Source organism: Arvicanthis niloticus, chromosome 4 (genome assembly GCF_011762505.2).
Source record: "Arvicanthis niloticus isolate mArvNil1 chromosome 4, mArvNil1.pat.X, whole genome shotgun sequence".
In the NCBI taxonomy this organism is placed as follows: Eukaryota; Metazoa; Chordata; class Mammalia; order Rodentia; family Muridae; genus Arvicanthis; species Arvicanthis niloticus.
The window spans coordinates 76,624,697-76,651,607 of NC_047661.1; the positions used below are offsets into that span (position 1 = coordinate 76,624,697).

Here is a 26,911-nt window from a genome sequence, read left to right on the forward strand (position 1 = left end):
GTGTGGGGCTGTTCCAGCCTGACCAGGTGGCTTGTCACACCTCTTGAGGGTTTCATCGCATGCTCCTCATGCTTCTTACCCTGTTCTGCACTACATAACTCAGGGCCAGAAACATCAGAGACCAGGGCAGCTACATTCATGAATCACAATCATTTTCCTAGCCTAATGTCTCTACGACATAAAATGCATTAACCAGTACCAACCGAGTAGATCAAAATAAGTCACCTTAACTTGTGAGCTCAAATGCCATCTCCGTAAGTAAAGGTGATTATGGTGTATTCCACAGGTCCTCTTAAAAACTAAAGGAAAGCACACACCAAGGGAAAATCAAAGTGTGGATCCCCAGTGTGCACAGCCACCTTTTTGTTGTTTAGGGCTCCTGAGCAAACAGTCACTACAGCTGAAGACAAAGCAGCTCTCAGAAGCATTTGTCAGAGAGAGACGCATTCACAGGTAACAGAGTGAGAAACACCAGCGAAGTCCAATTTGTGCAGGTCTGCCTCCGCACCTGCTGTCCTGACTCAGCTTCTCTCACCGAAGAACAAACATGCACACAGACACCCACTTGCTGAGCCCCACACCCTCACAGCTCAGAAGGAATATGCTCGCTCTCCAGAACAAAATCAACTGCACAGGACAGGGGCACAGCACTGAGTTCCTCAACGCTAACTTGTAGGAGAGACATCCCTGTGCTGGGCCTGTGTGGAGGGAAGCAACTTGTGTGCAGACTGTGTGTGGTTAGCAGAGGTGACCAGGGCAGGCTGGGGTGGAGGGTGGGCAGAAGAGACCAGTCTCACGGACAGTCGAAACATGGGATGTGTGGTAATATTTTATGTCAGGAAGATCCAGGGAGGTCTCAGAGCTTACTTAGATAACTGAAGATCTATACAGCCATGGCCTTCCTAATTGGTTTAAACCATTTTGTTGGCTCTCACCAAGGAACCTGGTACAGGCCAGTTCTTGCTCTGGAGCAGTGGTTCTCAACCTGTGGATTACAACCCTACAAGGGTCAAATAACCCTGTCACAGGAGTCATCTGAGACTGTTGGGAAACAGATTCTTAAGAGCAGCAAAACTGAAGTTATAAAGCAGCAAAACAAAGACACTTTTATGTTGGGGTCACCACAACATGTGGACCGGTGTTAAAGGGACACTGCATTATGAAGGCTGAGAACTGCTCTGGAGGGCGAGATCAGCTGAGGAGGGGATGCTGTCTGCTGTGACTGGATTCCTGAGAACAGAGCACCTCCACAACGAAGAGTCACTGACAGCGAAGTATGCTTCCAGGAGCGGCCCTCCTTCCCCATCTCTATGGCCAACTCCAGTAGCAGCGCTCCAGTCATGCAGCAACCAACAGTCCTGAGACGAAGCGAACAGGAACAAGCCACAAAAAGGCAATTCAGTTTTGTAAGAAACAATATATTTATTTTTCTGACACCACAGCTCTGGTGAGTGGTTTTGTACCAAATTTAATGAAGATTACACAGAACGTTTCACGCATGGGAAGAGGGAGGAAAGGGAAGGAACACAAAATTTAAAACAAAACAAAATCCAGGATCGCTTTTAGCATCGGTTCCATTCCCACATTAATAAAATTCACTTGGGAATTCCTAAGAAAAGGAGAACGAGAAACAAGGCGGGCAAGGAAGAGTACACCAGGGCGGGGAGGCTGGGAGGGCATCCGAGGCAGGGGCGAGGCTTCCCGGGAGAACCCCAGAGAACCCGGGTATTGCAGCTGCCAAGGGGAAGAGGAGAGGGGGAAGCAGAGGGTCACCAGCAGGGTCACAGGAAGGAAACACACTTAACCAAGGAACTGGAGGAGGAGAGAGGAGGAGAGGAAACCGTGAGGGTGGGTTTGTATACTGGGAGAGACAGACAGTGCTGAAGAGCACATGAACTGAAGAACAAATGGCCCAAGCTTCAGTATTTTTAAAAAGAAAAATGTCCCCCCTCCCCCCACCCCTCGCTGAACTCAGTTCCTTTTTTTGTGCTTTTCGTTAATACTCTGCTCTGAGGTCGTAGTTTGGTTTTTCTATACACTGGAGTTGAAAGAAAATAGTCCAAGGTCTGAAGATGGATTCTCCATCTAAAGTAAACAGCCCAGCATTCCTGTTCTCCTCTTGCCCCAAAGACTAAAGTCTCTGCTAAAATCCCTTTTACAATATAGTACAGTACACACACACACACACACACACACACACACACACACACACACACACACAAAATAAAGCCCAAATTAAAAGTCAAAAAACAGAAAAGAATCCTGGGAGAAGCCAGTCCAAAGGACGTAAACACAGAGAATGGTGCAACACATGACCAATGGCGATTCTCAAACACGGCTACAGATTCCCAAAAGTAGGTGCCGTCACGGGATCCCCACGTCCACAAAAATAATTTTTAAAAAATAAATCTTAAAAAAAACACACCTGTTGATTAAATGAATAATTTGTTTTCCGGTAAATCCATACATTCTTGGTTCCCTCCTCCCTCAAAGCAGCCCCGGGTCCCTCTTCTCCTATTGCATGACCAACAGTAAGGACTCCTGGAACTCCCTCAAAGCAGCTCACAGGACCTGGAATCTCATCTTGACAAGGATCGGCACATCCAATCGTAGCAGCTTAAAACATCATGTTTCCTGGGTTGCCAGGTCCTTGGCTAAATCCACCCATGCCCACATCAGCAGCCATGCCCCGGGGCCTCATCTGTGGGGGGATCATGATGTTCTGTTGGGGTCCCATCATGCCCTGCATGGACATCATCATGCCTGGAGAACCCACAGGCCCTGGGTGGGTATAGAGCCCAGCAGGCCCCCGATCCTTGCCAGGAATCATGCCCACAGCAGCAGCTGGATTGGTCATCAGGGTGGCCGGGCCGGGCACTGTGGATTGTGCTGGTGACATCATCCGGTGGTGAGGTCCCATCATGCCTTGCTGGAGAAAGGCTGGTGGTCTCATTGGGTTGTGGCCTGGCATGGATGGAGATGTACCAAGAGGAATGTCTGGAGTTCCTACTGGCCCGGGACCTCCCATGCCAGGTAATGCTAATCCCATTCTAGGGGCTTGATCACTCATCATCCCCTGCATGTGTGAAAACCCAGGTCCAGGACCTTGTGGCTGTTTGCGGCCTGGGACTTCCCCTCGAGGGAAATACTGCAGTGTCTGGCTAGGCTTCTCGGATGGGATAATGCGGGAGAGATCAAACTCAGGTATTCCGGTGGCTCCAGGTCGGATTACCTCCTGTAGATCTGGGTCTGTAAACACCGAAGGCATGCTGTTCCCCAGGACAGTGAAGGAGTCAGGAGCCCCTGGGCCTCCAGGCTTGCAAAGTGCTGGATCTGCTGAACTTTGGGGCAGGTTGCTGGGACGACCAAGGGGTCCTTCTCCTGGGAAACTTATCCCTCCTGGGAAGTTGCCTTGTCCCCCAGTGGGGCCATTGTGAGGGAATGGAACCTGCTGAGGAGGAGATTGTACTGGAGGGAAGCCCTGGGGGAAGCCCATCCGTCCTTGAGGTACCATTGGAGGCTCCTGGGACCCATGTCCCATGATAGGATTGTGTGACATCAAGCCAGGTCCCATTGGGACCCCATGAGGAGGTATGCTGGGTCCCATGGCATTAGGAGAGGGCATCTGATTGGAGTGAGAAAGTGGCTGGGTCATTCCCATCGGGCTGAGGGTTGGCATCGGAACCACGGGATTTGGACCTGAAATTCGAGGATTCTGTGTATTAATGCCCATTCCTAGAAAAATAGAGACATCAAAGGAATCAACTCAACCAAAAGCAACTCACAAAAATGATAACGAATCACACATTAACAAAAAATTATTAAGCATCAGATGTGCACTGTGCTGGGAAAATACATAATCCCTGTCACCGAAAGTTGGTACCACACACATGGAGGCACACAGACTGGTAGCACCAGGAAGCAGACAACATACCACCAAGCCTTTACCTGTCTGACTAAAGATAGCATGCAATACATTCCTTCTGAAAAGGTCTTAGTTAAATTTCAAATGAGCACGGTCTTCATTGAAGACAGTTCATATACAATGGGATTTGTTTGGGTGACTCAAGTGTAGCCTACTTTGGATAAAGGACTGATTGAGTCTCTTTAAGTTCAAGCAGCACAAATATCAAGAAGGAAACCAAACAGGTCTTTTTTTCCTTCAAGTGGAATTTTGTATTGTTTCATATTGCTGTAAAGAGGTATTAAAGCTCCAGGTTATAAAACTGTTAAAGAAACAGTAACTTCCAATGGACAAGGAACACCTGTAGTCCAGCTGCAGACTCTAAGACATATAAGTATTTGTTCTCTATGGAATTAAAGTCAAGTATGGCAGGGCTGTTGCTTGTGACAATCACAAAGCATGTCCTAACCTGGTTAATTAATTAACTGATAAATAAGCAGTATGCCTAACAATCAGAATGAAAAGGGAACCAGATATGCATGGCTGAAAAGTCACGGCTTCTTTGATGGTCAGCACCACCATTCCACATCACTTCCTGTTAGTGAGGCTGGCAGGAGTGAGCACAGGAGTCAAGAACCCAAGCTCTGAAGCTGCTTTCCCAGAAAAGCAGCCGAGAAACTAAGAAATGAAAGTGCAGCTAGCACATTAAAAAGAGACTCTGTAGTACTGCTGCAGGAGAACCAGAACCTAAAGGCGCCACCCCCCAAGATCACCACTACAAAACTGACCACACCCACCTTCCTCCTTACAGACTCAGAACCACACTAGCCAAGCAGCAGTCCTCTAGTCCAGGTGCCTCACGCCGAAATTGGCTGGCACATTTTTCAACTTGTTAAATTTCCATCTCTGCAGGTCTATGACTATTGAATGAAAACTTTACATAGTTACTGGTATGCCTTGTACCAGCTCCATGTCTTACCTGGCATGCTATTCATTGATGGCAAGTTGGGCGAGCGAGCTGGAGGGGAGTCATCATCAGAGCTGGCCACAGTCTTGATGGCATCGTGGTATAATGGGGTGGAACTGGGCATCGCAAACTTGGACATTCGAGACATCATAATTGAGAGTGGGTTCTGGGAAAGGGTGGGCTCTGGAGGCATGGTGTAAGGTGTGCTAGAGGGAAGACTTCCAGGGATGTTCACCGAGGCAGGCTGGCTGGCTGTAGGAGGTGGGGGGCCACCTAAGAGAACAAAGCAAAATAAGGCAGAGAATTCAATGTTTCTTGAAGGGTGCTGGGCACTACAGCTATGGCCCAATGATGCTGAGAACAAGTCAGATGAACAGGGCAGTGTTAGTACAGCTGGGCAGGATCAGTCTTCTAGCCAAGCTCTCTGTGCAGAGGGAGGCCACAGCATGATGAAGTGGTAAAGGATCAACAGGTGTGAAGACAAGATGCCAGGAATGTGCTAGAAATATTGGTTCAATCTTGGGGAAAACGAGGCTTACAGATAACTGTTTCACTGAAGGGTGTTGAACAAGTGAATTTCTCTCCCTGGGCAATGGGAATTTAGAATTCAACTCAGGTATTTGCATGCCAAGAAGACAGGAGTATACTCTAACCTCAGGTACAAACCCCATCACTCTACACAGACTCTTAATTTCCATGACAAACATGTCTGAGGTGGTTGGCGGTTGGTTCCACTTGGCTGTGTTAGCAAACTGCCACCCCACAGAGAGATACTTTAGCTTGCTAGGGTAAATGCCTGCCTTATTCTGATTCTAGTGTTTCTCAAGTGGAGATGGCACCAACCCAGTAGTTAACACCCCAGGCTACTTCACTGACCACCCTCTGGTCCCAATTCAGGAAACTACCATCATCAGCCAGAGACTCTCCTAGGAAGAGAATACTATACCGAGCTGTAGCTGATGTGTGTGTGACTAGAGCAGTTTACCAAGGAGCTTTCTTAAATTTTCACAGTTGATACTTACAGAACTGTCATGGGTCTTAGAGCAGGGGCCTCACTCTGGCTTGTCAGGCTCATTCTTTTAACTAACCCCCTGAAGTGGGTGGTTGCTAGGCTTTAGGAAGCCACACGTAAGCATTGTCATCATTCAACTGCACCACCATGTATCCACATTGCAAATGTCAATTATTCAAGGAACTAAGTCCATCTCTGTAGGTCTGTTTTTAAGCCTCTCACTAGTCCCTCATACATAATCTTGACCAGGAATGGATGCTTGTGAATAACTTCAAGCAAGCACTGACAATCATGTACCTTGCAACAAAATTTGACAAAGACCACTGCCTTTGACTATTCGATCAAGACAGAAGTTTCCTTAAAATATAAACTCAGGTTATACTAACCTCCAGCTACAAGGTGCGAGGCTGTAAGCACACTCACCTGACTCTACACTTCCCAGCATGGCTGGGGAGGCCATGGTGAGGGGTGCTTTGTGGTTTGGAGGAATCCCAGGACTCTGAAGGGGAGGCTTGGGAGAGGAGGTCCATCCAGGCGATGGGGCAGGAAGTGATGGAGACTTGAGGTGAACAGGCGAAGCAGCAGCAGACCCCAAGACAGGAGGGGACTTAATGGAAGCAGCAGCAGCTGGGCCTGCCAGCATGCCTGCCAGCTGTGATGGAGTCTGAGGGGACTTGAGGTTCCCCGAGGGTGAGCCCAGCATCGGAGACTGGACTTGGTGCATTGTAGGAGACTTCAGAGGGTTAATGCCTGGGGAATGCACCTGGCTGCCTGCCACAGATATATCCAAAGGCTTCCGCCCCAGGCCACGCTGAACTGGAGGAGCTGTGCTGAGGCTAGTGGGGTTACTGGAAGGGTTGAGAGGTAGTGGTGGCATATGACTGAGCCGGCTGTTAGTCCTTTGGTCGGGCCCAATTGGTTCTCTGAGATTCCGCAAGCCACTGTTGCTGCCTGGACCCTGAGACATGGGAAGGAATGGCCTGGGGCCCACACCATACTCCTGCTGAGGGTGCTCACCAAATGGCAGGGGCACCATTTTCTGCTGGGCAGGCAGCATTTCTGAGCTACCAGGGCGTAATTTCATCATATCCTCAGGGCCTGCCCCAGCTTCTCTCATCTTCTGAGGTATCATCTGAGAGCTGGATGCCATGTTGACGTTTAGATTGACATCTCCCTTCATCCCACCAGGAACCATGCCAAACTCAAGTTCCCGACCAGGACCTATCTGTGGAGGCATTCCTTTTGGAAAGTCACCCCGGGAAGGGCTCAGAGGACCCTCGACTGGTATCCGAGGGAAAATGGGGTTACTTCCTGGCTCCATGTGGCGCTGGGAGCCTGGAATCATCCTGTTCATTTCCATGCCTGGCCGGATGCCCTCCATGCTCATCCCTGGGGGGAGAGCCAGCTGCTTCTCTGCCAGTTGCTGTTGAAACATCTCTTCAGACAAGCCTTGGGGGTTTGGAAACCGTTCCCCTCGGCCAGGACCACTGAAGACACCCTGGCCAGGAGGGAAATTTCGACCATCTGGGATTTTTGGCACATCGTCTGGCCAACTGACTCCGGAGAGACCTGGTCTAGATGCCGGGTTGGGCACATTTGGCCCCTCCATCTCTGAATTTATCATTCCTGCAAACCCAGGAAGGCGCATCTGGCCCCCTGGCATGTTGGGGTGGGGAGCCATGCCCCTTGGGGGCAAAGAATGTGAAATGTTGATACCATCAGGAAATGGCTCTGGCCCAGGTGCCCAGCCTTCACCAGGAGCCATCTGGTACGGAGGGGGAGGCCCTCGGACCACTCCCCGGGGCCCATGCTGATGGACCATCATATCCTGGAGAGAGCACTGCTGGACGACCACCTGCTCCTGTTTCCTCCTCTTCTCTTCATAAAACTCCTGCTGCAGCTTCAGCCATGCTATCTGCTCAGGAGTCATATGGTCCAGGTGGTCGGGTCCTATGGGCCCAGACTGGGAGTTCATAGCAGGTGGAACCATTTCATCTGGAGAAAAGGGTACATCTCTATGTCCTTGAGGGCCAAATGGAGCTCCCACATCTGTCCGGGGCCCAGGGCCCTTACCGAGGCTTTGGGATTGAGACATCATGGCCTGTATTGGCCCTTCTGGTTTTTTTTGAGGTCCATCTAAAACCCCAGTGTTCTGCTGGGGACCCCCTGTCTGTCCTGCTGTGAATTCCTTCTCATCAGGGAAGAGCATCCGCTGGATATCTCTCAGAGTTTGTAAGGAACGCTCCCGATGCTCCAGCTGCTCCTGAGATAGACCATCAGGGTTCTCTCCCAGCGTGGGGGGCTCACCACTGGACACTGGTGGAGGTGGGGGGGCTTTGGGATCTGCTGAAGAGCTATTGCTCCCCTGGGAGACAGGGGTCACTGCTCGATTGTTGGGTGTCGAGTTTGGCCCAGTACCATCTGGGGGCAGTGGAGTGGAGCTCCCTGGACTGCTCACAGGAGGAATCAATTTGTTTTCTACTCCAGGACTGTCCCGGTCCAGGGGACGCGGGGCTGCGGCAGGCTTGGGTGCTGGTGCCTGAATGGGAGGAGTTGGCTGCAGTCTGGCATTCTGGGAAGAGTTCTGATCCTGGTTGGCGGGAGCTGGAGGCTGTTGTGGGAGAGGTTTTGGATCATTCCGAAGGGTGGGTATCTGTGTGTTCTGAAGACAAATAATATGCTTTGTATCATAATGGTGAGCTCAGAAGAAGGGCAATTAAAGAAACAAGATATCAAAGTTGTATCCCAGTAACATAACCCATAGTGACACTTCCTTTCAAACTGTTCATGGAGAACCATTTTTAAACCTTAGGTCAAACCTTCTTTCCCTTCCTGAAAATTAGGTTCAATGAGTTCATAAACGTGCCAGGCAAGAACTACTCTCCTGAATACCTCTGAGAATCTATTTTGAGGAATGGGTTTGAGATTACATGTCTACTGCATACTTTTGGGTTTTGGGCACGTGGGAGGTTATACTCAACACCTTTCTGTTTCCTGATTGTACAGACTTCTCATTATTAATCAAAAGGGCTGATGTTTCCAAATGAAGGAACCAAAGTCACTTGTGGCTTTGTGCTCAGCCAGTCACAAAAGCAGGGAAGGCTGCTCCATGCCACGCCTCTTGGCAGAGTGACTACCGACTTACTTCCTCCTTGAGTTTCCATGAGCCTGTCTCTGGTTTCTGTTTTCAGTTTATGATCACTGATTCCGTATTTGATAAGAGTTTGTATATTAGCTGTAGTAAGCTAATCTGAAGGCAGGAAGTGTCTGTGGAGAAATCTGACACTGTCTAGCTCACAGTGTCTCTGGATCTGTTTTTTCCAATCAACAAGGCTGTTCCTTTTAGCAGGCGGGATGACTGCTTATCATTTATTAAGGAGCACTGCTACACTACATCCTGGAGAAAAGCATGTCACCGACAATATGGACACTGTGCTTAGATGATGTTCATGTTTTTGCTCTCAACTGAGCTGAAATGTTTGCCTGTGGGCAAATCTGTACATGAATCGTTGTGGGCATCTATGCATATGAACAGTCTGTGTTTCATTTATAAGTGTCTGCAGTGTCTATGTGTTTGTGATCGAAATCTGTGTGGTTCTGAACTATCAAAAGCATATTCCATGTCTGTGATTCCTTGGCGGAGGACACCTTTGCTTAGCTGCTATTTCAGTTTGGTTTTGCTGGCCAGTCTTGATGAGTATGGTGCAGATGGGTACTGATTCATAAAGCGACTACAGCAGAGGGAACCAATCACATCAGTCTTTACCAGTTCCCTCCTAAACTCCTACTCCAATGTCATTTTAGTATCAGATAAGGCAGAGGTGACCGCTGTATCAGGAACTGTCATAGCATCAATAAAGCAGTGTGCTGCAGCACACCCCGACTAGGGCTTTTCACTGAGCAGCTGAGGGGTACAGGACTGGGAAGCACCTTTTCTGAATCTAGGAAAAGCCCAAGTGCTGCTGTGCCCTAGAGATGGGGTCCTCTTCCACACATAAGCTAGACAAGAAGCCACCTAATTTATCTTGAATTATAACTCATCACTTACAGTCATTCAAACTTTTTTCATGTTTAAGACTCATCCTAGGTTTGTACTTGATGCTCTTTAAAAGGAAAGATTGTGTCTAAAACTTGTAAATCTCTGCCCATCCCCAGCATCTGGTACAATGCCTCTTCACAACAAATAAATTTTGATTACACATGGAAATCTATAAGATTAGAGAAATACTTTTTTTCTAGTGTAGTTTATACTGGCTGCTTAAGATCCAGGAAGGAAACAGACTAACTTGCTATACTTCTGAGACTATCAAACAACTAAAAAGTACTCAGTGGGCCTTGACTAGAAACAAATAGGAATTATTTTGAGAGTCACCAGATTCTAATCCTGGTGTCATTAGGTTGAGCTCTGCTTTCTTTCTTCCATGTTCTCCAGCCTCTTCCAGCAGAAGAAGCTAGTCAGATGATACGCCTAAGACCTCACAATGGCAGAACTGAGTGAAATACCCAGACCACTGCATGTGCCGCCGAGACTCGCTCATTCCCCATCTAACTCACCACCACTCTTCAGGCACGGCGGAGCCCTAATGCCATCATTCCAAGCCTAAACAACATACCAAGGGGGCTGTGCTTCTCTCTGTCTTGCTGTTAGAGATGTTCTGGATGTGGAAAGAGACAATCGTTTCAACCTGGCCCTTCAGTACAGCTTCTGCAGCCCTGCAGGACAGATGAGAGCACACTAGCACTTGCTTCTGCTTCAGGAGAAGCAAATCTAGACATGCTTATAACCCCATGGGGGTAAAGGTACACTAGGAATGTTGAATGAGAAGAAATCAAAAGAAATACACTTCATTATTTATGCTTATCATTTACCACCTAATGTCTGAAGTTAGAAGATAACCACGAGTGAATGCCTACATAGGCATTAAACAAAAACAAAACACACAAAAAAGAAAAACACTAAAAAGCCCAAGTTCAATTCAGTTAGGTGAGTCATAGAAAATTCTCATTTAAACACCACCTAGGAAAGGCAGACACGGAATCCCATCACCTAGAGATAGAGTAAGACTGTGAAGATCCACATTTCACCTTGGGAGAAGATGAGGAGGGTAAAGTGTATGAAGGTATCCTTGGTAAGTGAACAAAAACTCATCATCTAACAACTTAAGATATATATACAGCAAAACATTCATAGTAGCTACTTTTGGTGAATTCCAGAGATTTTTCTTCCTATACTTTCTCGTTATGATAGTACAGACATTTACTCTGTGTGAGTGTGTTTAAAAAAGGACACACAGATTGCAGAAATTTGTATATTGTGCATTCAACCTTACTCCCCCTCTCCCTACATAGGCAAGGAAACTGTCAGTTTCTGCCCCTGGACAGCAGAATAAGAACTCTGGTCTCAAAACACACACGGCAAGCTCAACACTAAGACACAGTCACCACTTACTTATTTGCCATCTCAGTAGAAAACACATACACCACTTTGGCTGGCGTCTTCTGAGCAGGTATGGGCTCTGGAGCAGGAGCTGGGCCATGTGAGGGAGTGGAAGACCTGGGGGCTGTGGCAGTTGACGGGGTCATGGAGTGTGGTGTATGCTGGGACTCCTGGGACTTGATGTGGTCTGCAGAATTACATTCTAAAAGAATGAGAGACTGGCTGTCACGGGGAGAACAGGAGGCTCCTCCCAGCCTTCCTGCCAGCATTTACAGCATCATCACAACACAAATCCACCTTGAAAATTTCAAGAGCAAGTTCCTCGCTAAGAGAAAATATATCTTCTACTCATATATTTCAAATATACTTTTCCCTAAATGACTCATTACGAATCAGTGCTCTGTCCTCCCCTGCCTACAGTACACACATTAGCACGATGTCCTTCCTTCCTGGTACCCTTTTAGACATGACAGGACGCCCCTGGAAATCAAACTCAGAGCTCCCTTCTAGTAATTCAGCATTTATCATATTTCATACGGATGGTCTGATGGCTCTCTTTCTAGGTGCTCTCAAATTCTTAAGGACGACAACTATGTGTCCTGCTGTCTGCACACCCAGTGTCTAGGAGAGTGCTGGTATTCATAACAGGATTTCCAAGAACACTCCAGAAAGGGAAGGGAAAAGGGAAGCGAGCAAGGCAGGGAGCAGTTCCTCAGGTTTACACCTTCACTGTGGGCTGAGGAAACCTCACTTCCTTCAGCAGTGACTTCACACTCCGGCCTGCTCTTAGCATTCCTGTTTTGTTTCAGTTTTACTGTAGGAAGAAAAAAGCCTAAAGCCCCATACCAAAACTCTTCCCTGACCTGTTCCACTGTGGTGCCTGCCAAATTTCTACCACATCTGGTAGTCACTCATTCCTGCCACACTGAAATCAGCTGTGACAGCTCTGGACTAGTGCCAGGGCCATTAAGGCTTCCCCTTGTGTCTATCAGTCTGGCAAAGTGGCAACCAGAAAGCACAAAACTCAAGTCTTGGAGAATTTCTCGAGGAGCCAGGAACGTCAGAGAAACTGCCCCGGCGTGGGTGCAGACATCACTGACTTCTGGACTGGAGGACCACAGTGCGCAGGCCAGAAGTATGGGCCTTACGAACATGGGCTAGGCCTGTAACACATCTGATCAAGCCACACACCTTCAAGAGCAAGAACTCAACAAAGTGTTCTAGACTCTTCTTCAGTGAGGATAAAAATAAGAAGCAGTGGTCTATCCTAAGCTGCAAGACTTCCAGGTTCTGCCACCTCCTCTCCCACTTCACTGACAGCAGGCTCTGGCCTGTACTGAATGTCAGAAGCCTTCCCCAGGGAACACCTACTTCCCTCTGAGTCTCAAAGATCTTGTAGACATACCTTTAATGTCAGAGTCATCGTTTGGAGTCCCAGGATCTCTCTGATCAAAGGAGTCGGCCGAAATACTTCTCTCCCTTTTCCCCTTGCCCTTGGCACCATTTCCAGCCCCATTCTTCAGCCCCATGCTCCCACCTGGGCCAGGGAGTGCTTTAGGGGTATGGCCCCCACTCTTGGAGTCACAGGGGGATGGCTGGGATTGGCTGGCTGAGCCCCCCGGTTTACCCTGATTGGAGAATTTGGAATCCAGCTGGGGGTTTCCAGATGGGGACATCACTGTAGGGGGACGGACCATCACCTCCTGCTTTGACTTAGGGCTACTAAAAGAAACAAATAACAAAGAGAGATCAGATACCAGATATGGTCAGTACAAATTTATGTTTTTCTAATGGGTTAAGGAGCCCCTGTGTGCTGAACAACTGCCTCACACTGCACCTTGCCCACTTGCTTGTCCCTGCCACCCTGGCTCCCATCTTAGAGCTATCAACAGAGAGGCGGATCAAACAGAATGGCCTCCAGGTCTCAGGAACACTAGAGTCACATGGGGACCTATCTCTAGGGCTTCTGTCAATAAAGGACAACCGTTTCTATGTACATAGAAAAGTGACTCTCACACTAAGACTAGCTCAGAGTAAACAAACAGACATGTTAAGATCAAAATACTACCACCCCCAGGCTCATGACAAGGAACAGCTGTAATGAAAGCCAAGCTCCTCTGTGGGAACAAGCAAGCAGGCCCAGGAGGGCAGAAGGAAAACCCGCTGGAGCTGTCAGGTTAGGGAAATCCTCCAGTATGCAGATCCTTCCAACAGAGGCAAAGCACCAAAGCAGGGCAGGCAAACACTGCCCCAGGAAGACGCAAAACATTCTGTTAAATAACTGGGTACTGAGAAGTGCAGCAAGGGTTCTGGGTGGTAGTTGGTGGTGGCTTAGTTCCAGGACCTCATTAGTCTATGCTTCAGATTCCTCAGATGGTGCTGGCTGGTCTTTAAGGTCCTTGTCTGTGCTTTGTAAAGGGTGGGGAAATGGTACAGGTGAGAGATATGGGAATGGTGGCCGAGAGTCACCCAGAAAAACTGCCCTTGTTACTACTTCAGTAAGTTTTCTCTTTCTTTGCCATTTGTGTCCACTCTGCTTCTAACTGTACATGCGCGGATGCAGCCACGAGTGTGTGTGATGCCCATGTGCCATCCCAAGGGGTGAGAGTGAGGCCCTGCCTCTTACCTCTGTGGGTTTCCTGATGGTGAGCTCCTCACTTTAGGGTTACTGGGATGCATTGATTGAAATCCTGAGCTTTCGGTCACTAACTGGGACAGGCTCACCGAGTTCCTCTCGGGCTACAGCAGAAGTAGCTGCTTGCAGCAGAGGCGGTTGCCCACTGCTTGCGTGGTGCGTCCCTTAGCACTGGCTGCCTGTTTGCCTTTTTCCTCTTTGTTTTTCTCTGCTGTGGAAGTGGGTCCTTCCCCCTTGAAGTTCCAGCATTCTCTGAGTGTGTGCCTCCTGCTGCTGAAGGAAAATCTCGCATCTCCAGGGCACACTACAGGAGAAGGACACACAAGGCAAGAGGTGTGATTGAAAGCAAGCACGGAAAACACCTTTCCACAGGATCGCTGGGACAAGAGACAGCTGGACATGCCTCCGCTCCTGCTGGATGAAGGAGAAAGGTCATGTTGCAGTCACTAGCTCTGGTGCTTCAGCAACTGAAGAGGACTACAAATTTCTGATCAGCACACCAGCCTCCCATCCAAGCAACTTGTGTTTGCGGGAGAGAAGAGGGATTTAAGTTTTAGCCGTTTATTCTCCCTTGTGTTTACTTCTGAATAGAAAAGTCTCAATGGACAATAGATTTGTCTGGCCCCTCCTACAAATCATGTTTTGAAACCACTTGGCACTGACCTCTGCTGTTGGGCAATGGCAGAGATGTGTACCAAACCCACCCCAATCTCAAATCATGTAGCAAATGATCCATGCTTTTACTCGTTAGGCTTGAGGGTAAGGGGGCACTGAAGGAGACTCTTCTAAAAACAAACATTAAGCTAATACCAATACAATCAGTTCTGCCCCCCAATTTCCATGACTCTTCTATTAAATTATGCAGATTTTGTAACTGTGTTCTCACCTTAATGACAGGGACACGGGCAAGCATGGCAATGAGCCACAGTTTTGAAGGTAAAGGGGTATCTTTGAAGGCTAAGATTTTTTTTTTTTTTTTTTGAGCCAATTTGCAAGGCTAATTTGAAGCATAAAGGTCAATAAAACACTACCAAAGCTGGCTCTGGAACAAATGAAAAAGGCTTTTATGTAGGGAAGCCTAGACAGCCGGGAGGGAACCATGGTATACTAGAAGTCACGGGTCCCTCCCAGGAGTTCCACAACCATCTTTTTGTAACCACCATGATGTGCTCTTCCCTCTCTACCTGCTGACCAAGGATGGGACTGATAGAGGAGAGTGTCAGGTGCAGGATTAGAGGCTAGAAAATTAAAAGGAGCTAGAAATAGCTTGAGTGTTACAGCTTGCACATATTTTGAGAGGCTCAATCAGGAGGATCCGTAGTTATCTTTAGGTTCTGGTGGTTTGTGTGAGAATTGTCAAGTCAACAGTCCTTCAGTTAGGCAACCCCAAAGGCCCCAACCATTTTACCTGTGCCAGTGAAGGGGACTTACAGAAGTTTTAAGCAGACATAATTACATCTTTTCCTTTTTAAATAAAGGAGGCAGGAAGGAGAAGTAGGAGAAGATATTCTGAAGCAGTTCTATGTTCTAAAGAACATGATGATCTTAATTATATTCAAGGTCACGTTTCTACCCACTCACACCCTCTGTCTTTTTTTTCTGTTGAACAGTTTAAATTACAGGATGGACTATAGTTGTCAAATGTGGAAAATTAAGATTGTAAACCTTTTTCTGCATTCTTATTTTAAAAAATAGGAATCTTATTAAAGAATAGTAAAATCAGAAGCAGCAGATGAGCCCCGAGTGGACTCAGCCAAGGTTTCCCTCAGCAGAGGAGAACGGTTATCACCTAGACACACTGCTGTCACCTAGACACACTGCTGTCACCTGTGGCACTTTCTGTTGTATCTACTGCTCCGCCACCGGCACTGAGCAATCTTCTGTGTGCACTTTCCTCCCTGTGAAGACTGTGTTCTTTGAATACAAGAGCCTTATTTTAAGTTCTCTGGCTTCTCTACACTTCTCAGCGTGAGGATGCAGTAGGTATTACAGTAGGCAGTGACTTATCAGCTTCCCCAGAGAACAAAAACACCTGGCATTTGTACTGTTCTCTTCTTCCTAGGCAATGCAATGCCAAATACATCACAAATATCAAATTGCCTCATTAATCTGCCAGGCACTTATGATGAGCTGGTAGCAAAGATTATTTCTAATAATGATACCACGAACATGAAACACGTTGGTTTTCAAAGTACTTCTACATGCCGTTTCCTATTTTCACAATGTGCCTGACCTTGATCCACAGGTATTTCCCACTAGAACGAACTAGAACACATAGGCACACACAAATGGCCTCTCTAGCCAATCAGTGTTCTTAGACCCCGGCCCTCCTTCCTCAACTTTACTTTCTGGATGAACAGACAGAACAGAGGCTGAAAGGAACACAAGGCCTCATGCAAGAACTGAGACTAAAACCCAGGCTTCTGATTCCTAACCTAAGGGAGGTGTTCCAAGGAATGAGACCTAACTTTAGATTGCTGCTCTGAGAGAAATGAGCAAAAACTACCAAATGTCTTATGACAGCACTAAGACTAAAATTATGCTCAACAGTTGAAACTGGAAGTGGTCTTCGACAAAATCATCACAGAGAGAGAAACTTCTCACCAAGACAAAGGCTCTTCATGCCTCAGATCTACTCTCAGGCTTCTCTACTCCAGAATACCTAACACTTTTACTAAGCCCCAGGCATTGTTCTAACCACTGTAGACACCTGCCAACTCATTTACAGCAACCCCCTCAAGACAGCCATTACTACCGCATCCTAACAATGATGAAATTACTATTCACTCTGCTGGTGGTAGAGCTAGTGTCTGGCCCAAGCCCCGAGCCTGACGTGTATTCTTCTCACTGCAATGCCAGGACTGGCAAGAGGAGCTAGTCAGTCCTTCAGCAGGGCTTCACTGACTCTCACTGCGATGATCACCACTCTGGAGCATGCTCATTGGCTCCTTCTGCCAGGCACCACCTCGAATCTTCTCCATCTGCTCCTATTCACCTGCCATCTTCCTTCCTCCCTCTCTAGCCCTAGCCTGTGGGTTACTGGTGTTTTCTTTTGTTTGTTTTGTCTTAATGCAGTCTCATTCTATAGCTCTAGGTGGCTTGGAACTTGCTATGTAGACCATGTTGATAAAGAACTTGCATATCCTCCTGCTTCTATGTCCTGAGTGCTACGATCCCTGTCTGTGGTCCTGGCTATTACTTAAGAGGAAGAAGACATTTTACCAAGTGGGATATCCCTACACTAAACCTGCAAATCTTTTCCCCAGAGTACCCATCCAGTTTTGCCTCATTACATTCAAAACAAACAACAAAAAAACAATCATTTTTCGTCAAAAGCGCAGTCCACCAACAGACGGTATGGCTCATGCCTCTGCCTGCTGAGGGCTCTTATTCTGTTCTCTGGCCATCCCTTCTATCTCCTGTGTCCATCAGACCTTTCCAACTAGCATTCAGAACCACTGTGGTGTCCTTTCAGCACTGAAAAAAAAATGGATAAACAGGGCTCAGGTACTTGCCACCAACCTGACAACTTTAATTTGATCCCTGGGACCTAACCGATAAAAGGAGAGAACCAAGTTCCCGGGGTTGTCCTCTGACTCCACAGTTCTGCCATGGCGCATGTGCGGGCACTCGCACACCCACAAACACACACACACACACACACACACACACACACACACACACACACACTGAACAGATAAATTAAAAGAAATAAATGAGTAAGTTAAGCAAACCAAAACCAGTTTAGCCTTCTACTGTCCCCAGAGCCAAGCTTCTCTGTGAACGTGACAGGAGGCGCAATGTTCTCTTGCTATTCACCTTTCACTATAGGAATTAACTTCCATCCCCACATCACAGTACTAGTTTTTAATGAGTTCCCCCAGCCTCTGGCCTAACATCTCACTCCATCATCCAACAGACGTTTACACAGTAGCTATAAATGTACCGGTAGCCCAATATAAAAAATAAAAACCTACTTAAAACATTACATGATTTTTTTTTTTTGTTCAATTAAAAAAATCTCGCCAGGCGGTGGTGGCGCACGCCTTTAATCCCAGCACTTGTGAGGCAGAGGCAGGTGGATTTCTGAGTTCGAGGTCAGCCTGGTCTACAGAGTGAGTTGCAGGACAGCCAGGGCTACACAGAGAAACCCTGTCTCAAAAAACAAAAAAAAAAAAAAAAAAAAAAAAACTCAAATTATGTGGTTCTCAGCAGAGCTCTATAGATAACAATGTTACTCAACAGCAGAAGGTTGACACTGTAGCCAGTTTTGCAAGCGTTCCTTCCTTCTCCATCTGCCCTGTCCTCTTGCCTCTCCACACCCGGAGTCCCCTCTTGATCCACTCTAATCCGAGTCCACACAACTCCGCACTGGGCTCTCTTCCCTTTCTGTGAGTTCCTGCTATGCCAACAGCTCCCAGATCCACACATCTGGGTTGGCTATGTGACACCTCCCTGGATGGCTCGGAACTGACAGGACTGGACATGAATCATTCGCCTTAGTGTAGCCTTCCTTCCAAAACTATTCCCTGTGCAGTTAAATGCCTCTTCCACTTACCAAACATAAAGTCATAGGTCAAATATTTCTTCTTCAGAGAAGGATCCCTTAAAACCATCCACTTACATGAGACCCTTTATCACAGTCTTCAGAGCACCTTGGGTTTCTGCAGAGTTTTCCTCAGGTTTTCTAACTGTGTACACCATTATGCAATCACCTGTACAACATTCCTCTTAGACTATAAGCTCCATAAAGTAGGGACCATGACTAACTATTTTCCTTCCTTCCAGTCCTAGCACTTACTAAGGATCCTAGGACATTAAGTATTTGTTCAAAAACTATTATTCAAGAAAAGAAAATGAGGCTGGTGAGATGGCTCAGCTGTTAAAAGCACTGACTGCTCTTCCGGAGGTCATGAGTTCAAATCCCAGCAACCACATGATGGTTCACAACCATCTGTAATGAGATCTGATACCCTCTTATGAGGTGTCTGAAGATAGCTACAGTGTACTCACATATAATAAATATATAAAAACCTTTGGGTCGGGAGTGATGGGGGGGGAGAGGGGGGCGGAGCAAGCAGGGCCAGAGAGAGAGGGAGGGGGGGGGAAGAAAAAAGAAAATTAGTAGGTCTAAGAGTTATCCTCACAGAACCCTTTTTCTCTTGAGTCAGGGGTATTACTGTGCAATCTGGTTGTTCTGAAACTCTCCATATAGACCAGTCTATTGTTGAACTCAGAGACATCCACCTGTCTCTGCCTCCCCAGTGTTGGGATTAAATGCCTGAGCCAGTACATCTGCTCCTCACTGTACAATTCTTTTTCCTCTGAGACAGTGTTTTTCTATGTAAACCTGGATGTCCTGGACCTCACTCTGTAGACCAGGCTATCCTCAAACTCAAGAGATCTGCTTGCCTCTGTCTCCTAGTGCTGAGAGTAAAAGTGTGTGCCATCACTGCCCAGCTACTGCACACCTCTTAACAACAGCTTAGATACAAAATATATCCAAGCATCTATCCATTGATGATTTAAGAATTGAGTAGATTTAAGAACTATGGCAAGTCCCCCTGCCACTGGGACTATTTGCCCTTAAAAAAAAAAAAGTAATCCTGTCATTTGTAATAGCATAGATGAATCTGGAGGACATTAAATAAGCCAGGCACAAAAAAGCAAATACCACATGATCTCATACACGTTTAACAAGTTGAACTCAGAAGCAGGTAAGAGAATGCAGTTGCTAGAGGCTAGGGTGGGGAGCCAGAGCTGAGTGACAGAAAGAAACATACCAACTGCTGAGAAAAAGCTGAAACCTTTTGTAAATCTCTCCCTCCCACGCCAGGCACATGTCCCCATGGTACCATCCAACTCTACTCACCGAAACCCCAAGGGTCACGACACTGCAGAGTTCATCCTGGGGATGAGGAGTTGGAGAGCCTTCCTCAAAGGTGACCCTCACCTAGAAGAGAATAGAGTGGGTAGGCATTCCAAAGTAGATCTGAAAACACCAACAGTATCAATGTAACCACCACTGAGCACCTTAAGGGAAAAATGGGTTTCCTATTTCCTCTGGGGTTTTAAAGAGGAGGCTGCTGTCTTACATGGGAACAATCATGTGTTACATGTGGCTATTTCAAGGCCCTTGGAGTGAGATAGTAAGTGCAAATACAATCAACTTTTCTACTTTTGAAGTTTCCAGGCATTAAATGGAAAAAGAGCCCACATTTTTGCTTCTAAGTGTCTTCCTAGTACAGAGATTGGATGTTGACTCTGAAGGTGCAAAGAGACAAACTGCCAGGCATATGTCTCAATTCACAACCTTAGGGTCGCTCACCGATACTCCCTCTGCACAGCTGCAACTCTATGCAGCAACAGCTGGCAAGAAAAATGTGTCTCCATATTTTGGTAGGAGCTTAGGACTGAGCAACCCTGCTTCTATTAAGCGCCTACTGTGTGCAGAGTGAAGTGCTGAACGGAGGAATGCCGGTAGCCTGTAAGATTTCCAACATCAGTCCCTGTAGACTAGAATTGTAATACTTGGCCCAAACAAATTATACTTATTTATTTTTTTAATCTATGTGTGCATGCATTAGTGTGTGCCACAGTGCATGTGTGGAGGTCTAAGGAAGATTTGTGGGAGTCGGTTCTCTTTCCACCATAGGTGTTTAACAAGTGTTTAGTTGTGACTTGCATCTGCTCTGATGACTTGCACTTTGGGAAACCTCTAGAATCAAGAGTAGCCCAGTTTTACCTTATAGGCAACCCCAGAGAGACAAAAATCCAGCATACTAAAGCTTAAGTCACAGAAGTTTCGGCTTACGGTAAGGTTTTTACCTTTTTTTTTTTTTTTTTTTTTTTTTTTTGAGACAAGGTTTCTCTGTGTAGCCCTGGCTGTCCTGGACTCACTCTGTAGACCAGGCTGGCCTCGAACTCAGAAATCCGCCTGCCTCTGCCTCCCAAGTGGTTTTTACCTTTCAAGATGTCCACTCTGCTTTGTCTTCTACATTGGGGCAGGGAGGAGCTTACAAAGAAGGAGAACTGAGAGCTTAACTCAAATTGTCGGACTTGGCACAGGCGCCTCTATGGGCTAAGCCATTTCACTGCAGCTAGTTTTGTGATTTCAAAGGAAAACAAAGTTCTAGAAGGTTGAAAGCCAAATTATTTAGGGACTCTTTAAAAGGGCACTCTACAGGATTAGCAAAGCTTCAAGTAAAGTCACAAACTAACTTGACTGAGCTCAGAATCAAAATTCCAGCTTCAATTCTTCCCATGATGTATTCCCCCTTTCTTGCTCTAAGGAGTCAAGTTTATTAGAACAATGTCATGTTTAACAAATTTCATCTCTGCGCTATGACCACTACTCCATAAAAGGCACAGCATCATAGGATGTGGAACTAAAAGGTCTTAAGATTCCATTCCTCGCTCATTCTTAACTTCTGGCGTGCCAATAAACGGCTTCTTCAAGCACACAAAAGGAAGAGCCAGCCTTTCTCCAGACTGTAGAGGAGAACAAATGATTCAGTGGGCACACGCAGAAAACCTCAGTTCTCACGAAACATGGGGCAAAAATGTCATCTACTGTCCTTCAATGGCTACTAAACTGTAAGGAAACAAAAATTCATATTAAGCTACATAATTCTGACAAAATTTAAATGTTCAGAGTAAATCCTCAGTACTATCCTTACGAATAATAGCTACCAAAGTACTATTGTACACACTGATCCCTTCTCTGTAAAGTTTTCCTAGACTGTCAGCTACTCCTGGGTACGTCATCCAGGGCCCTTGGCACTATCCTTAACGTCTCAAAAACAGTGCCACTGCTATAGTTAGACAGGGAACTCCCTGAGGATGGTGTCAATCATCATCCTAGCACCTGGTGCCCAGCAAAACCCAACCAAAGTGGCTGATCAATGTATTACATTGAGCTTGTTCCTCATAGCTCACATCCACACAAACCTGAGGGGACATGATAAATACCAGTTCACTTCTCCCTGCCTGCCTCTCTCCTCAGTCTTCTGCAGCAAGTTAAACACAAGGCCTGGGTCACACAAAACCCAGGGTAACGGCACTTTTAGTTGTGACTTGCATCTGCTTTGATGACTTGCACTTTGGGAAACCTCTAGAATCAAGAGCAGCCCAGTTTTAACCAGAGAGACAAAAATCCAGCATACTGAAGCTTAAGTCACAGAAGTTACGGCTTACGGTAAGGTTTTTACCTTTCAAGATGTCCACTCTGCTTTGTCTTCTACATTGGGGCAGGGAGGAGCTTACAAAGAAGGAGAACTGTCACCTCACCACACAGGAATGGTTAGGTCAATGCGAAGTGACACCAGTTAGTCCCACATCCAAGTCCTAAGATGACAAGAAGAAAGGAAAAGTTCATATCCAAATTCACACTGACTCCAAGGAAAACTCCCTACTCCCCACTGTGCTGTGGCCTAATCAACATCTGGGAGAAGAAAGAAATTAGTCAAAAATGGGAAAAGGAGGCAAACCCCTGAAAACTTTAAATAAAAGAGAAAAGGGATAGGAAATCTAGGAAACTACATATGTAATGGTGACTAGGGAACTTGGAAAAAAAAAAAAAAAAAAAAAAAAAAACAAAGCAAAAGCAGCCTCTGAGGTCTTGTTTTTACCCTTTTGTACAACCAAGAATGGCCGGCACAGGCTGCAAAATGGTTTTTGGTTTTTCATGTAGTCTCTTCGTCTGTTCTTAGCATAATGGAGATACTTAAAAGTATCACAGAGCCCAAAATGTAAGCAGCCTTAAGTTAACTTTCAAAAATCACAGTATTAAAAAAAAAAAAAAAAATCAAAATCAGTTGGTCTAGGGTAGTTCTTAACTCCATGATTCACAGCTCCCAAGGAATCTGTATCCAAGAGAGGAGCGGCGGCTTGCAGCCTTCAGGGAATGACACAGCTCATCATTTTGATTAATCTCTAAGTAATGAAGTTAGCACAGCCTTCAACAGTGGGTGTAGCAGTGGCAACTCTGGGGCTGTGCAGCCAACAGCACCGCGTCACATTAGTTGAGAATTCGCTGATACAATGACACTCTCTTCCCCATCACTGCTTCAGAACCAGTCTCCTCAGACATTATTCAGTATGTGACAAAGGCACACATTACCACACCACTGTGAACACCCGACAGCTCATCTGTACTTCTACCTTACATCCCTTGCATTTAGGAAACGTTCTCAGATGAGACGCTCCATCATTTGACTGGCAGAGTACCGGGACAGAAAAACACTGAGAGGCCCAGAGATAAAACAAGAAAAGCTTCCAGAGACTTTGCCATCACATTCATGAAAACAGAGAGAACAGAACCGCCTTATCCACACCATCTCATGGCTCAAGAAGACTGACCAAGAACTATGCCTTAGGCCACAACACAAGGCGCCTGCAGCCTAGGCCAGCACCTACGTTCTCACGCTCAGTGCTGACTTTTGCTCAGTATTTACAATTACCATCAGCATCACTGTCCTCCCACTAAACACTCAGCTTTCAAAATTAATATAAAACCCTGAATTCAGACAACAGACCAAAACAAGTGTACAAAACACCCCTTTTTGTTCTTCTTCTTCTTCTTCTTCTTTTTTTTTTTTTTTTTTTTTTTTTTTTTGGTTTTTTGAGACAGGGTTTCTCTGTGTAGTCCTGGCTTTCCTGGAACTCACTCTGTAGATCAGGCTGGCCTCGAACTCTGAAATCCGCCTGCCTCTGCCTCCCAAGTGCTGGGATTAAAGGCGTGCGCCACCGCCGCCCGGCCCCCCCTTTTTGTTCTTTAGTTAACCGTATTACTGATTGTAAGAAAGCTGACCTTGGTCTGTTAGTGAAACAGTCCAAGTGGGATTTTAAAAAAAGTCATACTACATAATCACTCATCCTCAGAGGTATTCAAGGAACGTTCTGGACAGGCATTAACTGGCTAGACTGGAAGGCAGCTACAAGTAGCTGGAGAGAGCAGTCACTTCATAAGTAGCAAAACCAAAAAACACCAGAGATTTGTTCAAAGTAAGTCATCCAGAGAGCTAACGTCTTGATTCCAAGTTCAAGGCTTTTCACCACTGTGCCAGGTCACCATGAGCCAATATTCAGGGGCTTACAATGCTTGTGAAAGCCCTGGGTCTTCCCCCCCTAGGTTTTTGTTGTTGTTGTTTTTTGTTTGTTTGTTTACAGCAGCAGATACTTCTGAAGGCCACAGGGAAATAACCCATAGAAAAAAATCCAATGTATATAAGTTTTTTTTTGTTTGTTTGTTTTTGTTTTGGCTTGTACAAGACTAAAACACTCCTTTTGCTCAAGAACCAGTTCCACAGTCCTTGTCCTATACAGAAACTGTGCTTTCATCTTCAGGCCAACGACTCTCCCATCCAACTATCATCTATGTTGAAACTATTATATTCAGCATATTGATTACAAAGACTTTCAGGGCTCAATATCCAACTTCTAGGTCATAAAGCTATCAAATGTCATACACACACCTCCACAGTTCTTCAACTTATCCAAAGCACCCGCCAGTTAATAGAGGCCACATTCCTCAAAGCATGTTTGCAACACCTAAACTAATAGACCCTTTTCTTAATCCATCCCGATCAATAGTATAGGTCTTTTTCAAGAGAAGAAAGGACTTTGTTACTGGTCTCCAAGACTATCAGATTTGCACACAAACATTTCTTCATGATAAACTCCCCAATGACTAGCGTCCAACCAAAACCTTTCAAACCAGCCAGCCAGTCATACTGAAAAATAGTATGGTTCTAAACAGTCTTACCTCCCAACATCTCAACTATTTTACTACCTACTCTTCTTACCTGCTATAACGAATTCATCACTGTGTTCCCTATACAAGAGCCCAAATCTCTGTCGCCAAAACAACCATTTAATTCCACAATACATCAAATGCTAACAAATGCGCCATCGAACTGACTTTTTACATGGTCACTAAAGTCACTGTCAGGTGTTGACTTGTGCTTGTCTCAACTATAGTCAATTGCTTGCTTTAACTCTGCATCAGTTGCATCCTGCCGTGGACTACCTCCATGGAGGCATACTTACATCCATTTTGCTACCCTATCTAATGACTTTGACTCAGAATCACTCTCAACATTTAAAAAAAAACCGATCTTCCTTACCTCCAGAAGACCAAGGCTCTTGGAGGACAGATTTCAAGCTTTCTTTCTCATCCTTGGCAGCTTTAACATAAGGTCCCCAGCAATACAACTACAGGCCTTGGTCCTTCCCTCTGGACTAACCACCAACTCTGAGACTTGTTTTCCTTAGGATATCTCCATTTCACCAAGCTCACTCGACACTTACCAGTGACATCTTAATAGTCTTTGCAACTTTCAAAGGCCAGCCAGACTCTAGGGCTCCAATTTGAAAACCATCGGTGTGTTCTACGACCCCCACCATGACTCAGTGACCTAAACGTAGCCAACTCACCTGCTGGAACCCTTTACAACTCAGACATTCCTCTAGGTTTTCACCTCCCCCAACCCTTCAACAAGTCACTGGCCTGCGGAGTCCCCTTTCTCCCCTTTACGCATCTCCGGGGTCTTACAGACCCCACCAAACTCAACCAGAAATTCCTAATTTCGCGCGCTCTTTCCTCTCCATCGCCCCTCCATCCCAGGACCCCAAAACGGTCATCTCCCCTCAGGTAACCTCTCTAAGCCCAGCTTTGGGACACAACCTCTAAAACCCCGAGAGATGCCCCAGTCTCTCCCACAGCTCTCGAGGCTCCCCCGCCTCCCCCAACAGGTTCCTCTGGACTCAACTCGCCAAGGCAGCGCCCCGACCCCCGGAGGGCCCCGGCCACACGCGCACGCGGACCCGGCCCCCGCCGCGCCGGCCCGCCCCTCCCCCTCCCCGGGGCCACTTACCCCGGGCCGGAGCGGGGGAGGGGCGAGCGCGGGCGGGGGCTGCGGTCCCGGGCTGTTCTCAGCCCCGGGGGGCCGGGGCCCGGACCAGCGGCAGCAGTAGCGCAGCGTCTCCCCCCGGCGGCGGCAGCGGCGGCGGCGGCGCCGTCCCACTCCCGCAGGCACACATAGGCTCCATTGTCCGCCGGCGCCTCCCCCTTTCCGGCTCCCCCTCCCAGGCCCGCCCCTTCCCCCTCCCCTCGACCCTCCCCCAGCCGCACCGTGCCACGAAAGGTACCGCGGGCCCCGCCTTGGACGCGAGCGGAGGCGCGCCCCTCCCCCGGCCCGCCCGGCGGGGAATGGGGCCCTGGCCCCGCCGCCGCCAGGGCCCGCCCCCTCCGGGGGAATGGCACCCGTCCCCCTCCCCGAACGCGAGCGATGGTACCAGCCCGCCCCGGCCTCCGCCCCCTCCCGCGCCTGGCCCAAGGGAAGCCGCCCGCGCCCCGCCCACCCGGGGCCCCGCCCCTGCGCTACACGAAGTCCCGCCCTGACGGCACCACCTCCTGCTTTGCATGACCCCTCCCATCCAACCCCGCCCCGGCTAGTCACCGGGTCCCCCGCGGTGACGCCCACTCCCCAGTTTAAAGCCACAGAACCCTCTTTTTCAACCGAAAGATTCTCCTGCAGGACCCCACGGGGCGGGTGGTGCGGCGGGGAGGTTCTTTTCCTTCTCACCCTCCTCCCGGCGCTCACTCACTCAGACTTCCCATGGCCTCTAGCAGTACTGGGAGCCACCGAAGGGGATTAGAAAAGGCGCGGGAGGGGGAAGGGCAGAGTGGAATTTGGCCATCTTTGACAGAAACTAACTGGGAGCTGCAGAAGGAACGGGTCTTCCTTCACTCTGTCGCCGCTCAGGGCTGGGCCTAGTCCCCAATCTTCATGCCACCTCCCCACACCTCTACACTGCGATTCCGCCTTTCCTCTACCAGCCCATCCATCCGCCCCTCGGTGTCCCCTCTACCTTTACCAATGCGGGCTTTCTTTCCTCTGGAGAGCAGGCCCCCTCGGCTTGCACTCTTCTCCCTCTTCCCAGAGCAGACTCTC

At 47.5% G+C, this 26,911-nt stretch overlaps 2 protein-coding genes across 9 annotated transcripts in view; both read right to left on the reverse strand.

Moving 5' to 3' along the window:
• Positions 1–1,397: 1,397 nt before the first annotated feature.
• On the reverse strand, positions 1,398–14,091 carry Bcl9 (BCL9 transcription coactivator). 3 transcript variants are annotated; one of them, XM_034500208.2, is made up of 7 exons: positions 13,947–14,091; positions 12,948–13,042; positions 11,333–11,522; positions 10,497–10,596; positions 6,307–8,545; positions 4,884–5,144; positions 1,398–3,735 (listed from the first exon to the last, which is right to left on the reverse strand). In XM_034500208.2, the coding sequence occupies exons 1-7, from the start codon at positions 13,997–13,999 to the stop codon at positions 2,618–2,620; spliced, it is 4,056 nt and encodes a 1,351-aa protein (XP_034356099.1). In that variant the 5' UTR covers positions 14,000–14,091; the 3' UTR covers positions 1,398–2,617. The 3 variants fall into 3 exon arrangements, with proteins under 3 accessions (XP_034356099.1, XP_034356098.1, XP_034356094.1); XM_034500207.2 differs by having other exon boundaries at positions 1,398–3,699; positions 12,726–13,042; XM_034500203.2 differs by having other exon boundaries at positions 12,726–13,042.
• LOC143442071 (uncharacterized) overlaps positions 14,041–26,911 on the reverse strand; it is a 73,256-nt gene continuing 60,385 nt past the window's right edge. Inside the window, exons 1-4 of one of the 6 annotated variants that reach the window (XM_076932987.1) lie at positions 26,835–26,855; positions 22,166–22,301; positions 19,828–19,908; positions 14,041–14,259 (exon numbers count right to left, since the gene is read on the reverse strand). In XM_076932987.1, the coding sequence (XP_076789102.1) occupies positions 14,041–14,247 (207 nt within the window). In that variant the 5' untranslated portion in view covers positions 14,248–14,259; positions 19,828–19,908; positions 22,166–22,301; positions 26,835–26,855. Of the gene's footprint in view, positions 14,260–19,827; positions 19,909–20,920; positions 21,009–22,165; positions 22,302–25,831; positions 26,031–26,088; positions 26,165–26,828; positions 26,856–26,911 lie in introns of those variants that run through there. The other 5 variants (XM_076932986.1, XM_076932985.1, XM_076932984.1 and 2 more) reach the window with 5 other exon arrangements.

Excerpts from the sequence above, each read along its gene's own strand:
- Bcl9 (XM_034500203.2), bottom strand. The coding sequence starts at position 13,999 with ATGCATCCCAGTAACCCTAAAGTGAGGAGCTCACCATCAGGAAACCCA. Across the intron at positions 13,043-13,946 it reads CCATCAGGAAACCCACAGAG|TAGCCCTAAGTCAAAGCAGG; the intron begins GTAAGAGGCAGG and ends TGTTTCTTTTAG. Across the intron at positions 11,523-12,725 it reads CGATGACTCTGACATTAAAG|AATGTAATTCTGCAGACCAC; the intron begins GTATGTCTACAA and ends TCATTCTTTTAG.